Source organism: Pipistrellus hanaki (genome assembly GCF_964339955.1).
Source record: "Pipistrellus hanaki genome assembly, chromosome: 10".
Lineage (NCBI taxonomy): Eukaryota > Metazoa > Chordata > Mammalia > Chiroptera > Vespertilionidae > Pipistrellus > Pipistrellus hanaki.
In genome coordinates this window covers 73,112,480-73,126,733 of record NC_140512.1, presented here as the reverse complement: position 1 = coordinate 73,126,733, position 14,254 = coordinate 73,112,480, and the positions used below count along the sequence as shown (strand labels likewise).

The window sequence follows — 14,254 nt, the reverse complement described above, 5'->3', positions numbered from 1 at the left end:
TCGGACACCCACCTGCCGTGAGTGCTGCGCTATTGCCCACTGAGTGGCGGTGGCCTCCCCGCTGCCCAGCAGGTGCTCTTATAGGGATGGCTACTTTACGTCTGAGAAGTGGACCCGCGTAGCACCTAGCAGGCCCAGAGGTGGCTTCTATCGCAGGGACACTCTGTGTAGCTTGCAGAGGCATGCACATGCACATCACCTGATTCTCATATTTACCCTAAAGAGTAGGCAAGAAACATACTAAAAGTGTGTTTGTTTCTTTAGCCTCTGCAATTTTATTCAAATCCTTGAGTTCTCTGTTCAGTGTATATAGTATTCCAAAATTATTACAGTATTAAGTCTCCAAATGCAGTGTGAATAACCCTTAAATTTCTTGATTACCCTAGGAACTCTGCATATCCACTATATATATATATATATATATATATATATATATATATATATATATATATATATATATATAGAGCCAGGACCATCACAACTGAAACAACTGAACAGACGACCGAACAGGCTGAGTGGGCGACAAGGCCAGTAGGGGGATTAGTGAGGGACGACCAAACGAGCAGCAGGTTGCGTGAGGCAACCAGGCCAGCAGGGGAGCTAGTGAGGGGTGACCAGATGACTGAGCAAGCAGGCTGTGTGAACGACCAGGCCGGCAGGGGAGCTAGTGAGGGGTGACCAAAGGACTGAGCAAGCAGGCTGCTTGCGTAGGGGGGCATTTGGGGGTGACCAGGCTGGTAGGTGGAGCAGTTAGGGGCAACCAGGCCGGCAGGGGGGACAGTAAGGGGAGACCTGGCCACAGAGGGGGGCTGTAAGGGGCAATCAGGCAGGCAGGCAAGTAAGCAGTTAGGAGCTATCAGTCCCGGATTGTGAGAGGGATACCTGATTGCAGAGGGGGTAGACTGGGCTGCGGGAACCCCCACCTGTGCACGAATTTTGTGCACTAGGCCTCTAGTCCTATATAATAAAGAGGTAATATCTAAATTGACCATCACCCCAACACACAAGATAGCTACCCCAGTGTGGCCAAAGATGGCCGCCCCCAAATGGACACAAGATGACCACCCACCACAGATGGCCAGCAGGGGTGGGCAGTTAGGGGTGACTGGGCCCGCAGAGGAGGGCAGTTGGGGGGGGGGGGGGCAGGCCTGCAGGGGAGGGCAGTTGGGGGGGAACCCAGACATTCAGGGAAGAATAAGAGTGACCAGGCTGGCAGGGGAGAGCAGTTGGGGAACAGTTAGGCGTTGATCAGGCTGGTAGCGGAGTGGGTAGGGGTTGATCAAGCTGGCAGGCAGAAGCAGTTAGGGACAATCGGGCAGGCAGGCAGGCAAGTGGTTTGGAGTTAGTAGTCCTGGATTATGAGAGGGATGTCCCAGATTGGAGAGTGTATAGGCTGGGCTGAGGGACACCCCGCCCTCACCCCCATCCCCATGCACAAATTTTGTGCACCCGGCCTCTAGTCCTGTCTAATGAAAGAGTAATATTCAAATTAACCATCATTCTGCTATGCAAAAAGCCACGCCCACAAAGCCAATCAGGATTATATATGCAAATTAACCCAACCAAGATGGCTGTGCCATAGAGAGAACAGGATGGAGGCTTGGGTTTCCCAGGTGATGGAAGAAGCCAAGCTTTCTGCACACCCTGGCCAGCTGAGGCTTCCGCTTAAGGCTACGAAGTTTCAATTATAGAGGATAAATAGATCCCAACAAAAATGGTGGCAGCCATGGAGCTGGAGAGGGTAGGAAGCTAGGGTTGCCCCCAGTGATGGAGGAAGCCAAGCTTCTGCAGCCCTGGCCTGCTTTGGCTTCTTCTTAAGGCTATAAAGTTTCAATTGTAGAAGATACATAAGTCCCAATAAAAATGGCTGCCACCACTGAACAAGCAGGATTGGCTCTGCTCTAGGCTACAAAGTTTCAATTGTAGAAGATAAGTAAATCCCAGATACCTGGCCTCTTCTTGGGTTGCCAATGGTTCGTGGCTGGCCTGCAAACCACCACAGGCTCCATGCCCCAAGGGAACCCCCACCCTGATCTGGGACACCCTTCAGGGAAAACCATCTGGCCCTCACCCATGCACCAGGCCTCTATCCTATCTAATCCTACCTTGTAAAAGAGTAATATGACCATCACTCCAACACACAAGATGGCTGCCTCCAAGTGGTCAAAGATTCTGCCCTCATGTGGATACAAGATGGCCAGCAGGGTAGGGCAGTTGGGGGCAATCAGGCCTGCAGGGGAGGGCAGTTAGGTATGACCAGGCAGCCAGAGGTGGGAAGTTGGGGGCAAACAGGCTGGCAGGGGAGTGGTTAGTGGTGACCAGGCTGGCAGGCAGAAGCGGTTAGGAGCAATCAGGAAGGCAGGCAGGCGAGCAGTTGGGAACCAGCAGTCCTGGATTGTGAGAGGGATGTCCGACTGCCCATTTGGATTGGGCCTAAACGGTCAGTCGGACATTCCTCTAGGGGTCCCAGATTGGAGAGGGTGCAGGCTGGGCAGAAGGACACCCCCTGCCCCCATCCCCGAATTTCGTGCACTGGGCCCCTAGTATATTATAAGAGAAACTTAATGTAATAAACATAGACTATGTAAAAAGATGTTATAGCCGAGACCGGTTTGGCTCAATGGATAGAGCGTCGGCTTGGGGACTGAAGGGTCCCGGGTTCGATTCCGGTCGAGGGCATGTACCTTGGTTGCGGGCATATCCCCAGTAGGGGGTGTGCAAGAGGCAGCTGATCGATGACTCTCTCTCATCGATGTTTCTAACTCTCTATCTCTCTCCATTCCTCTCTGTACAAAATCAATAAAATATATTAAAAAAAAAAGATGTTATAGTATTATCTGAACTTTTATGAATGTTTGAAATATTTTTAATTTTTAAAAAAATACATTTTATTGATTTTTTTACAGAGAGGAAGAGAGAGAGGTAGAGAGTTAGAAACATCGATGAGAGAAACATCATCTGCCTTTTGCACACCCCCTATTGGGGATGTGCCCACAACCAAGGTACATGCCCTAGACCGGAATCAAACCTGGGACCTTTCAGTTCGCAGGCTGACACTCTATCCACTGAGCCAAATCGGTTTCGGCTGTTTGAAATATTTGATGTTAAAGAAATTTAATGAAACATTAGTTACTTGGTATTTGATCAATGATAGAGTTATGTAGAACTTATGAAATGCAGTCGATGCTGCCTTCTGTTCCCAGAATAAACCCTCATAACCGGCACAGTGGCAGGACCACATCAATGGACTGGCCTGCTGGTTTTAAACGTGTTTTGGGGAAGAGAGTGCTCCTACCCTATAAATGGGTGGGTGGTTGTATCATGTTTGTGGTGTGTTTACTGCTGAAGGCGATAACGAGTGTGGAAGTATCTGATGACTGTTTTGTTCTTTTTTCCTCTCACCTAACAGTGGTTTATCAGATACCATCATTTTGGATATAATATCAAACTATCTGGTTCTTCCCAATCGAATCACTGTTCCTCTCGTCAGTGAAGTTCAAATAGCCCAGTTGCGGTTTCCGATCCCAAAGGTAAGCGTGTCCTGGCCTCTGTTACCACTCCCAGACGTACCCTTCCGCCACTTCGCGCGTTGCTGCTCACAGCCCGCCACACGGAACGATGGCACCTGCTGTCATCTCCGCCAGCATCCTGTCTGTACTGGCAAACCTCACAGCAGCTTCGTCTCAGCGAGGAGGATGGTGTCCTCGGTCTGAGTGGTAACGGGGGCGGGGGAGCAAGTGGAAGATAAAACGCAGACCTTCCCGTGTGCCGGTCAGGAGCAGGGCCCCGCCTGTCTGCAGAGGGCTCTCGGGGAAAGGCTGACCTTCCCATCTTGGTTTGCCTGGAAAGAAGTGAGTGAATATTTCACTTTATCTATTAAACATTTTAGAAAAAGAGTCCATGAATAGTGTGTATTTCAGAGTCTTAGTTTCCCATCTACAAATAGGGTTAATGACAGTATTTCATAGGGTTGTTCTAAAAACAGAACAAAGTAAGCTACACATCATGGCCTGGGCACAGGTCCGACCCGTAACGTTAGTGTCACTTATGTGGGGGCACAGCAGAGCTGGAACGTGTGGTCTGACTGCTCCAGCGCGCAGTGTCCTGCGAGGCCTCTGCACAAGTTGCTCGCCCACGCCCTCTGCCACTGCCTCTGAGGAGTCCCACCCGGTCCTCTGTCCTGCCCGCTGTGCTTCCTGACATGTCACGTCGCTGTCACTCTGCGCCGCGCTCCTGCGACAGCCGGTCAGCACCAGCCGTGCCCTGTCTGGATGACCCTGTGAGCAGGTGGCGCTCTTGTCTTCTTCAGGGTGTCCTAAGGATACACTTCATTGAAGCTCAGGACCTCCAGGGGAAGGACACTTACCTTAAGGGGCTTGTCAAGGGAAAGTCAGACCCCTATGGAGTTATTCGAGTTGGCAACCAGATCTTCCAAAGCAAGGTCATCAAAGAGAACCTGAGTCCCAAGTGGCACGAGGTGTACGAGGTAAGGCCCTCGCGGCTGCCCCGGCTCCGTCCTACACCGCGCTCCCACTGTCGCCCAGGCATAGTTCGTGGAGGTGGAGATTTAAATTCTCCTCACTTCAGAGTCCCCTCTTAAGAAAGCGTTGCACCTTCTGTATTCTCCACACTACATTCTTGTCATACCAACACTTTTAATTACATAAAACGATCACAATGAATAATTGGCAAAATTTCTCATAATGTGAATGTTTTATGTTGTTATTAACACGTATATATGCAAAAATCAAATTAGGTACTGTCTTGTAAATTATTATTTTACACACCTGAACATCAATATATGCCAGTAAATATAGACAGATCTGTCCCTAGATGGTTTGGCTCAAAGGATAGAGTGTTGGTTTGTGCACCGAAGGGCCCCAGGTTCGATTCTGGTCAAGAGCACCTCAGTTGCAGGCTATTCCCCAGGCCGGGCTCTGGTTGGGGCTCATGCAGTAGGCAAACAATTATGTGTTTTTCTCACATTGATGTTTTTCTCGTGTCTTTCCCTCTCCCTTCCACTCTAAAATCAATGAAAAAATGTCCTCGAGTGAGGATTAAATATATACACAAACAGATCTATCTACTAGAGGCGCAAGGCACGAAATTCATGTCCTGGTAGGATCCCTAGCAGCTGCCAACTGCTGGCTGGGTACTCCCTTCCCCCAGTCGCCTGCTGCCACTGCTGCTGGCCAGGGCCTTTCCCCCGTCCTCTGGCTGGCACCATCCCCTGGTCAAACTCCCAGACGAATTGTCTCCTGGTCAAGGGGACAATTTGCATACTATGCTTTTATTGTATAGGATAGAGACAGACCTGACTTACAATAGCCATTCACTGAGTAGATGCTAGATGCTCCATTTTCCTGGAGAAAGCTCAGCTGCCAGTTCAGTAGGTATCTACCTGGTGCTGTGCAAGTGTCAGTCGCTTTCCCCAGGCACAGCTCCTCCGTGTGGAACTGCTGCACCATAAGCCACATGTGCTGGGAGCAGAGCGTCCCCCAGGGCTAGTGTGGGTCACGCTCCACCAGCTTCTCAGCCCCAGTCTGCCTGTCCCCGAATTCCTTACCTTTGAGTGGTGCTTGTGGTGGTTGGTTACCGGAGGACAGCGTTGGGGGGGGGGGGGGGGGGCTGCACCTCTGCAGGCCTGTCCTGTGCTGGAGCCATTGAACTCAGGCCCCTGGATGCCCCCACCCGAAACAAGCGCAGCGGGCTGGGCCGTGTGGGCGCCCGTCTCCGTGGGGAGATGACGTGTTCACACTGAGAAGGGGGAAGGGCTCACATTGGAGGCAGCGCAGGTGCTGTCGCTGACCACGTGCTCGGTGGGGACTCTGTTGTGAAACGTCAGTCACTGCCTTCACTGACCTTCCAGGCCTTGGTCTATGAGCATCCTGGGCAGGAGCTGGAGATTGAGCTCTTTGACGAAGACCCAGACAAGGACGACTTTCTAGGAAGGTAAGTCCTTGGCGACTGAGCAGAGTGCAGGTCACGCTTTGTTTTTAAAAATCTCTTAAAACTAACTTTATTGGCAGATTTGTGTACATGTTGAGTGGGTTTCTAAGTGGCTGTTAGATGTAATGTTTGCCTCACTTAAGCTTCCTGGCACGCTTAGTTCCTAACACGTTCTTGGAGAAGAAGGCACGCTTCTGGCTCTGTGTCTGTCAGCAGCCAGCAGCACAGCAGCCAGTTCCGTCAACTGACTGAAGTGAACACAATTCAAAAATCACTTCAGTTGTTGCGCTTGCCCCATTTTCAGTGCTCAGTAGCCCCGTGCGGCTTTGGCCTGCAGGCCAGGGCGGCTCTCTGCACCAGGCAGGCAGCCTTGCCGTGCATTGTAGAAATGGGCTTTTACACATTATTGCTAATGTAAAAACACTTAAACCTGTAAAAACTTTTTGTGAGTTTATTTGAGCCAAAGAGTTGCTGGGAAGCAGTATCTCAACAGATTGGGATAGTGCTCTGAGAATGGTGGGTTATCTATTTTTATACGTTGTAATCAAAGGAGGAGACAGGTGGGTCCCATGAAATCCATTGGTGGTAGACTAGAGAGGTGGGAGGAAGCAGAGAGGGGGGACTCTGGGACTGGATAAAAAGTAAAAGGATAGACCCATGCTTAGATGGGTGCAGGATAGCCCACAGTCTGCTCTTGATAAACTGTAGCATTTTGTTGGTTTCTGGAGTCCTCTATTCTAGACAGACACCTCGGGTGGGCTGTGAGAGGCGTGCTTCTGTGCTCTGAAGCTGTCGTGTTGTTTCTCTAGTCTCATGATCGACCTGGCCGAAGTGGAAAAGGAGCGCCTTCTAGATGAAGTAAGTTTTCTGCGAGTCTCGTTCTACTTACGAACACTGGCTCTTTCCTGCCCCTCCCCATCCTGAAAACTCAGCATTTGCCCCTCAGGTATGAGAACTTAAGCTTGTTCGAAATAAATAGCAAAGTGAAAAGAAGCCTGAGAACCTAGTCGTAGCGTGTGTGCTGAGTACCTACCACATCCGCTGGACATTGCCGAGGACACCTGCTCAAGCGGCCTTCCTTCGGGAGGCGGTGCATTCCCCGGTCCCGCGCATTTTAAAGATGCTGGCGCCACAGCAGACGGGCTGTGCTGACCGTAGGAGGTTGTCCCGGGAAGGCGCTGTAAAGACAGAGGGACTTGCAGCGAGCAGATGCACCTTCAGGCAGATGCTGCTATTGGAATGAAAGCGTGAGGAGGGAGAGTTGGTGGGGCTTGTGAACGTGGGTGGGATTGGCCAAGGGAAGCGTCATTCCAAGTCGGCGCTGCAGTCGGAACGGGAGCGCGAGCCGCCGGTGCACAGGGCCTGGGCACAGCGGCTCGTCCAGCACGGGCTCCGGCCGCCTTCGAGTCACTGCTGTGTGGCTTTTGAGTTGAAATAACCGTGTGCTATTTTGTTATTAGTATGTAGTGATGAACAAAAACAAACACGCTCACTTGTTTGATAGTGAAATTCATCATTTGGGTTTGATGTTATATTAGGCCCATAAGTTCTATTAAAGTCGATACATAGGAGCTGATGGAGCGTGTGGACATTTGAATCCTTGCATGTAAATTAGGGTGAGCCCTACCTCCCAGGGCTCTGATGGGCTCGGGGATTAGTGTTTGTGAAGCGTTGCCATGGGCCAGGCAGCAGTCAGGGCTGGCGTGGTCCGGGGCACGGGCCATGTGCTCCTGGAGAGAGCTCAGGGCTGGGTACGGAGGCTCTGTCCTGGTCTCAGTGAGCAGTGGGTGCCACAGGCCCTAAGCCTCTTGGGACAGAGTGCAGACTGGTGACTTGAATGCCGATTCAGGAGAGAACTGCTAACCCTGCGCCGTTGTCCTCAGTGGTTCGCCCTGGACGAGGTCCCCAGAGGAAAGCTACACCTGAAACTGGAGTGGCTCACACTGACGCCACACGCTGCCCGCCTGGACCAGGTGAGCCCCGCTCCTGCGGCTTAGACCGCTCCTTCCCTCCGTGCGGCATGCCCTGCAGAGGACTAGCGGGACCTCGGTGGCTGTGCTGTAGTCGCCACAGTGGCCTCGGGTACATTAAAGATGATGCCACTTGTAAGAAAAGATTTGAAGGTCATTTTCACCTGTGTTACAAGATCTTCAAATCTTGTGCTTGATGCAGAGCAGGGGTTTGGAGGGCCACAGATCACTGTCCTTCCTTTGATTTGTAGAGAATCTTTCCTATTTCCACTCTGCTTGCATGTATTGGGGGCTTCTCTGTTCCCGCTCTGCTTGCACATGTTGGGGTTCTCTGCTCTCTCGCTCCCCTTGCTTGAGCATTACAGGCACAGTTGGGTAGCAGGAGTCCAAAGCGAGGTGGAAATGTGCCTGTTGAGACATCTCCTTCCTGGTAGGTGCTGACAGACATCAGGGCCGACAAAGACCAAGCCAACGACGGCCTTTCCTCCTCCTTACTCATCTTGTATTTGGATTCAGCGAGGAACCTTCCGGTAGGTAGCACCATGGGAACTCCTGTGCGTGCTTGTGTCCACACTGTCACCCGTTCCTATTGCTGTGTGTTCTCTTCACCCAGCCCAGAGCCGCGTGGGGTGGGTGGTGCAAAAGTGTGTTAAACTCCTTTTTATCATCACAATGGCCCTTTACTCTGACCTGTTTTATGCAGAAATCTCTCATACAGGGAAGCTTTATCCAGCTCCCTGGTAGTTAGAGAAGAGGATGCTCTATAGGAAGTCACTGAGTAGTAACATTTCATTCTCTACTTGGCGTGGGACAAAATGAAGCAGCTCTGATGACAAACCCAGATTCATCCTGCAGCCGCCTCGTGGTGGGAGGACTGAGTACTGAGCGCCCTGGTGGGGAGACATGCTGCCTGGCCGGCTGGCACGTGCTACCCCTGGCGGCTCCTGCCGCACACGTGGCTCCTGTGCCCAGAGCAGTGCTCCTTGTTCGCAGCAGAATTGTTTTGCTTAGCAAGAGCCATGCAGCACAGTTTTTACAGGCAGTCACTGTGATTTGGAGAAGAACAACCGTACACATTTTCAGTCGTAGGAGGCCTGCTCTGGTCCCCACCACCAAGTTTGACCCTAGCGCTCATTATACTGTCCTATTGGTTTGATATATTTCTTAGAATATTTTTTATTTATATTTATATTTATTTCTGAGAGGAAGGGAGAGGGAGAGAGAGATAGAAACATCAATGATGAGAGAGAAACCTTAATCAGCTGCCTTCTGCATGCTCCCTACTGGGGATGAGCCCACAACCTGGACATGTGTCCTGACGGGGAATCGAACCATGACCGCCTGTCTCGGGTCGCTGCTCAGCCACTGAGCCGCGCCAGGCAGGCTGTTGTGACGATTTCTTGAGTGCTCACTCGCTTGTTCAGGAGATGCCATTCTTGCTGTATTTCCTGGTGTTGAGGCCGATTTTGTTGACGGAAAGACGACTGCTCCCAGACGCAGTGCCCTCCCACGATGATGGTAAAGTTCACCGTCCAGGTCATCGGTGCGGCCGAGCCTACGCCGCCACTCAACGTTTCACCTGGCCTCCATTCTGGCCTCAGCTCAGGGCTGGCCGGTGTGTCCTGTGCTTCATGAAGTCACACACCTCGTCTCAGTTCGCACCTTTCAAGGTCCAAAACTGTGCCTCCCTGGGCTTTGCTCACAGCATAGGCGGGTGTGGTGTATCAGACACTCTGTTTAAAGTGTTAACAATTCCACTCTGAGCAGTCATCCAGCTTTCTTCATGTTGGGAACATGTAATTGAACTCTGTCTGTGTAATTGTACAGATAGTTGGCCTTTGACCAACATGGGGACGAGAGCTGCCAACCCCAAGCCAAAAAGCCACGTGTAAACTAACCCTCCGCTGACTAGGATTCCCTGCCCCGACCGGAGCCAGCGGTCCGCACAGCGCACAGCACAGCACAGCACAGTGCGGCATGTGCCCCGCGGGCCCTCCCGCTCCTGGGCGAGCTGCCCTGTGTCCGTGGGCGGCTTCTTTACCCACGTGGCTCTGATTTCTGTTAGTGTTCCCCTGTGGCCTGCCTTCCAGTCTGAAGCCTGTGGCTCTATCTGTTCCAGTTTCAATTTGGGGGACATTGTGTCATTATTACCTAACATTTCTACAGAATTTCTTGTGTGGTAGAATTTTTTTATTCATTTAATATATTTTATTAATTTTTTACAGAGAGGAAGGGAGAGGGATAAATAGTTAGAAACATCAGTCAGCTGCCTCTTGAACTACTGGGGATATGTGCCACAACCAAGGTTCATGCTTTTGACTGGAATCGAACCAGGGACAATCAGTCCTCAGGCCGACACTCTATTCACTGAACCAAACCAGTTTCGGCTAGAATTTTTATTTTTAACCACAATAATGTTTGTTATCAAATCTTGATCATGCCTGATGGAAATGAATGTGTCGTATTTTAGGATATACAGAATAGTACATCAGAACTGTGGTTATTACATTAAATTAAAATTTGAATGATGTCACAGAAGCAAAAAAAAGCAAGTGAACCTATTAACCCCTGTTAAAGGCATCGGTGTGGGAAGCCGCTCTGGCCAACGGGCAGAGGGCCCTCGCGGCCCTGCTGCTGCCGGGCCACTTCCACGGAGCGTGGCGGCACTCCCCATCTGTGGCTCTGTGCCTGCCCTTTGCGCTCCTGTTACTGGTGCTGCTTGTGTGTGCGATGATCACAACCTACCGTTCTTTGCTTTCTCCTCCCATTGCCACTTCCAAGAGCATCTACGAGGGAAGCTTTGGGTGTGGCCACTTAAAAGAGAGGCGAGCGTCCGGACTGGTGTTCTGTGAGAACACCGCCTCGGTCTATAGAGCACTGTTTGTGAGTCCGTGTTCTCCTGTGTGCTGTGGACACGGAATGTGCACGGGAGCTCCGGGTGCTGTCTCCGCGGTGTGTGGCGTGGCATGTGGTCTACTTCTGCATGATTTCAGTTCCTGTGTGCGCTTGTTTGATGCTTTTTGCTGTGACTAATATTGGTGACTACATCTGATGATAAGATGAACAAACCTGAGTCATGAGGAAGCCCAGGAAAAGATAAAATAAAAACTCTTCCATGGAAAAAGGAAACCATAGTGATTCATTGGGTTTTTGTGGTTCATCTCACTGTGAGATGTAAATATTTCTTTGCAAGTTTCAAACACCTCCCTCAAGTCTGCTTTCTCCTCCTGACCAGGCAGAAGCCTGAGCACTTGGCTTTCCTTAGTCCCCTGTGCCCTGTGTGGTCAGTGAAGACAGACGTGCACTCAGTGCCCGAAAGCTCGCCTTCTCCCTCCCGCTGACCAGTCCCCAGGGAGAGCAGGCCCGGAGTGTGGGCACAGCTCCTCCTCAGGGCGGAGGGCACTTCCTGGAGCGGGTGGTGCCGGGCTGCCCTTGCTTGGGAAGCTGGTCTCGTTCCATCTGTTTCCCAGGGTGTGGCTGGGCACCTTGGTGCCTTTAGCAAACAGTTATTTTCAGTTTTTTCAGGGCGAAAGGAAGCCACCATGGCTTAGTCATTAGGCCAGAGGGTCACCCTTCCTTGGCTAATCCCTGACTTACTAGTAGCTCACAACTGGTGAGACTCTTCCAGTCACTGGTCCTGGGAGCTGAGGTGGCAGCTTTGCAGCTGTGGGGCGTTCTCCTTTCTGTTTCCACCTGAAAAGGAGGGGTATTGTCCAGGTCATAGAGGAGGAGGGTCAGGACTTCCAGGGGCGAGGTTCCGTCACCCCGTCAGTAAATGCCCCGCCAGCTGCACTGTGTGACCCACGGTAGTGCTCAGGGGCATCTGTTTGCCCACTCTTTAGTGAAACGGGGTCCTGTTCAGTGTCCAAGACAGCTGTGTGGTCTCCGCCAGCGGCTGTGCTTCCGTCTTTTCATTCCGTAAACGCTCTGCCCTGTGTCGGGGCTCTAGTTGCTTTGTCATGTTCTGCTGTGACGTTGCTCAGTCCTAAAGCTACTTTCCTCCTCCATTGTCAAAACCACTTGCTCTGCTTTGTGATTCCAGTATCGGCGCTTACCAGGTGCTCCGTGAACTAAATTGGAACAAAGTGATTGTATTTTCAAACCTGTTGGTTGTCACTGTGCAGAGGATCTGTGTTCTCAGCTTCCCCCATGCCGAGCCCTTTCCTGTTTCTAGGAAAGGCCTTAGTGGCCAGCCCTCTCCGCCCTACCTCCTCCCTACTCAGAGCAGCAGCGCTGTGTCCAGCCCGGAGATGCCCCTCCATGGTGACTGGAGCTCCGCTCTCCTCCTCTTGCTCAAGCCCTGGGCTGGGATTTCAGAGGGAAGCCATGGTGCCTCTGACTCCTGGGGCCCCTCTAGGCCTTTGGCTTCCTGGCCACTCGTGTCTGCACTGCACTTTGCAGAGGTTCTGCGTGCACCGCTCCCTTAGTCTCAGGTAGGAGACAGCGGGAGCTGAGAGACTGAGCTGAGAGCCAGGGTCCCGGCTGGTGAGTGGCAGAGCTGGGGGCTGAGCTGGCATGTGCCCTCCCTGCGCTCCATTCGAGTGTGGGCGGGGTTTATCTGAGAGGCACGTTCACGCTCATGCCCACTGCCTGTGAAAACGCTGGCTGTAAGGTGGAGCCAGAGCGGGGGTGGGGGCGTGGGGCGGGTATTGATGCTGGTGCTTCCTCACCAAGAGGCACAGGTGGCAGTGCTGCCGTTTAAGATGAGGGGCCCAGGTGGAAGGTGCTGTGACGTTTGGGGGCCTCATGCTGGGCCCCCGCCTGTGTCACCCCAGGCTTGTGCAGCTTCCATGACCTCACACTGCTCCGCGACCCCCTCCCCCCTCTGTCCCCCGCCACACACACAGCCTCTGGCCCCGCTGTGCCCACATGGATGCAGGCTAGGGTGATGTGCACATTCTGTACACGGCCCACTGTCTTGAGAACTTGAGGGAGGTGTTTGTCATCCCTCACACCTCAGGCAGCAGTTCCCAGCCTCGCTTACCCAAACTCCCCCCAGAGAAACACCTGGTGGGTCCAACCCCTGAGAACTGGCTCTCACTTCCCATTCATTCCTCTGGGCCAGGTGCTTGACCTCCGTGCCTGGTCCAGCCTGCCACAGTCCCATTTCTTCATTATAAAATCTACTTTTTATAAAAAGCACTAAAATTTAATCTGTCATTACAACAAAAGTGATAAAAATTTTAATCTTACATGTTAGTCTTTGAAGGAGCTTGCAAAACAACTCAGTCTTGTCCTTTCGAGGGCCAGAAAGTAATGAATTTACAGACTCAGATTTAATAAAAGCAGGACATCAAAACTTTGCGAAACTTGGTGAGCCAACCTTCCTCCCAGTTTACACTTGGGAGAGACTGGGGACGAAGTAGAGAAGGCCCGTCTTCTCAGTGGCCTTGCACAGAGACAGCACGTGTCAGAAAGGAGAGGTGTGGCTTCTGCTACGATAGGATAGAATTTGGCTTGAGAGTGATTTGGGCAACTGTGGCCCGTGGGTTGGTATTTAGATAACATCTAATTATAGGTATTTTAGGGGTTTATTCAAGCAAAGGGTAGTAAATAGAACCCTTTCTTAAAGCAGCACTTGGATTTTCAATCCTGAAGTTCAGGGGAAGAGTAACCACTGAGGAGAAGCACATATGTTTGATGCTGACAGGTTAAAGGTTCCTTCTAAGATAAAATTGTGAGCATACAGAAAAATTTTACAAATGGTTTTTTACTGTTTCTGTGTAATTCTTGCTGGTATTTTTTGTTTAAAGATTTTTTTGTTGTTGTTCGTTTGCATAAGTTTTCATGTCGTTAACCTTACATAATCTCCTCATTGCATGTTTGATTAACCCTTGGTGTGTTCATCTTCTGCGGGAAAGAGTAACCCGTTAGGGTTTAACCCCGGTGTCTTGAAGAAGACTGCAGTTCAGAAAGCTTTAAAGGTAAACCAATGCTTCCCTTTGCAAGTTCATGAAGACGTATTAAAAGAGATGATGCTTCAGCCTCGCGGTGTGTTACTAATCAGCAGTTAGTGGTCGGTGGAGAGCCTACGCTTGTTGACCAAGAATTAGTAGAGAGTTTAAGTCAGCTCTGAAGATAATTTTATAAAGTTCCAGTCTGATAAATGACACATCGTCTTGTCAGTATCTAAGGTGGTTTGACATGCTCTGTTTCCGTTGGATTTCAGTTTGTGAAAATGATGAACTAGAAGTTCTGTCTAAAATCTTAGCCAGTCTTCAGCCCTGTTGGCGGGTGCACCTTGCCACCGTGCTGTCTGTGTACACGGCACCTCTCCCAGTATGCCAAGTCAGGCGGCTCCGCGGGCGGGGCAGGTCTCTGGAGAAGCCGTCCAT

At 51.1% G+C, this 14,254-nt stretch overlaps 1 protein-coding gene across 8 annotated transcripts in view; it reads left to right on the top strand.

Annotated features, from left to right (window-relative positions):
• ESYT2 (extended synaptotagmin 2) overlaps nt 1–14,254 on the top strand; it is a 71,983-nt gene that overhangs the window by 34,897 nt on the left and 22,832 nt on the right. For 4 of the 8 annotated variants that reach the window (XM_084897506.1, XM_084897507.1, XM_084897502.1 and 1 more), the window contains exons 8-13: nt 3,410–3,530; nt 4,310–4,486; nt 5,870–5,952; nt 6,759–6,807; nt 7,833–7,922; nt 8,354–8,449. In XM_084897506.1, the coding sequence (XP_084753632.1) occupies nt 3,410–3,530; nt 4,310–4,486; nt 5,870–5,952; nt 6,759–6,807; nt 7,833–7,922; nt 8,354–8,449 (616 nt within the window). Of the gene's footprint in view, nt 1–3,409; nt 3,531–4,309; nt 4,487–5,869; nt 5,953–6,758; nt 6,808–7,832; nt 7,923–8,353; nt 8,450–10,700; nt 10,803–13,780; nt 13,844–14,254 lie in introns of all 8 variants that reach the window. The other 4 variants (XM_084897501.1, XM_084897504.1, XM_084897500.1 and 1 more) reach the window with 2 other exon arrangements.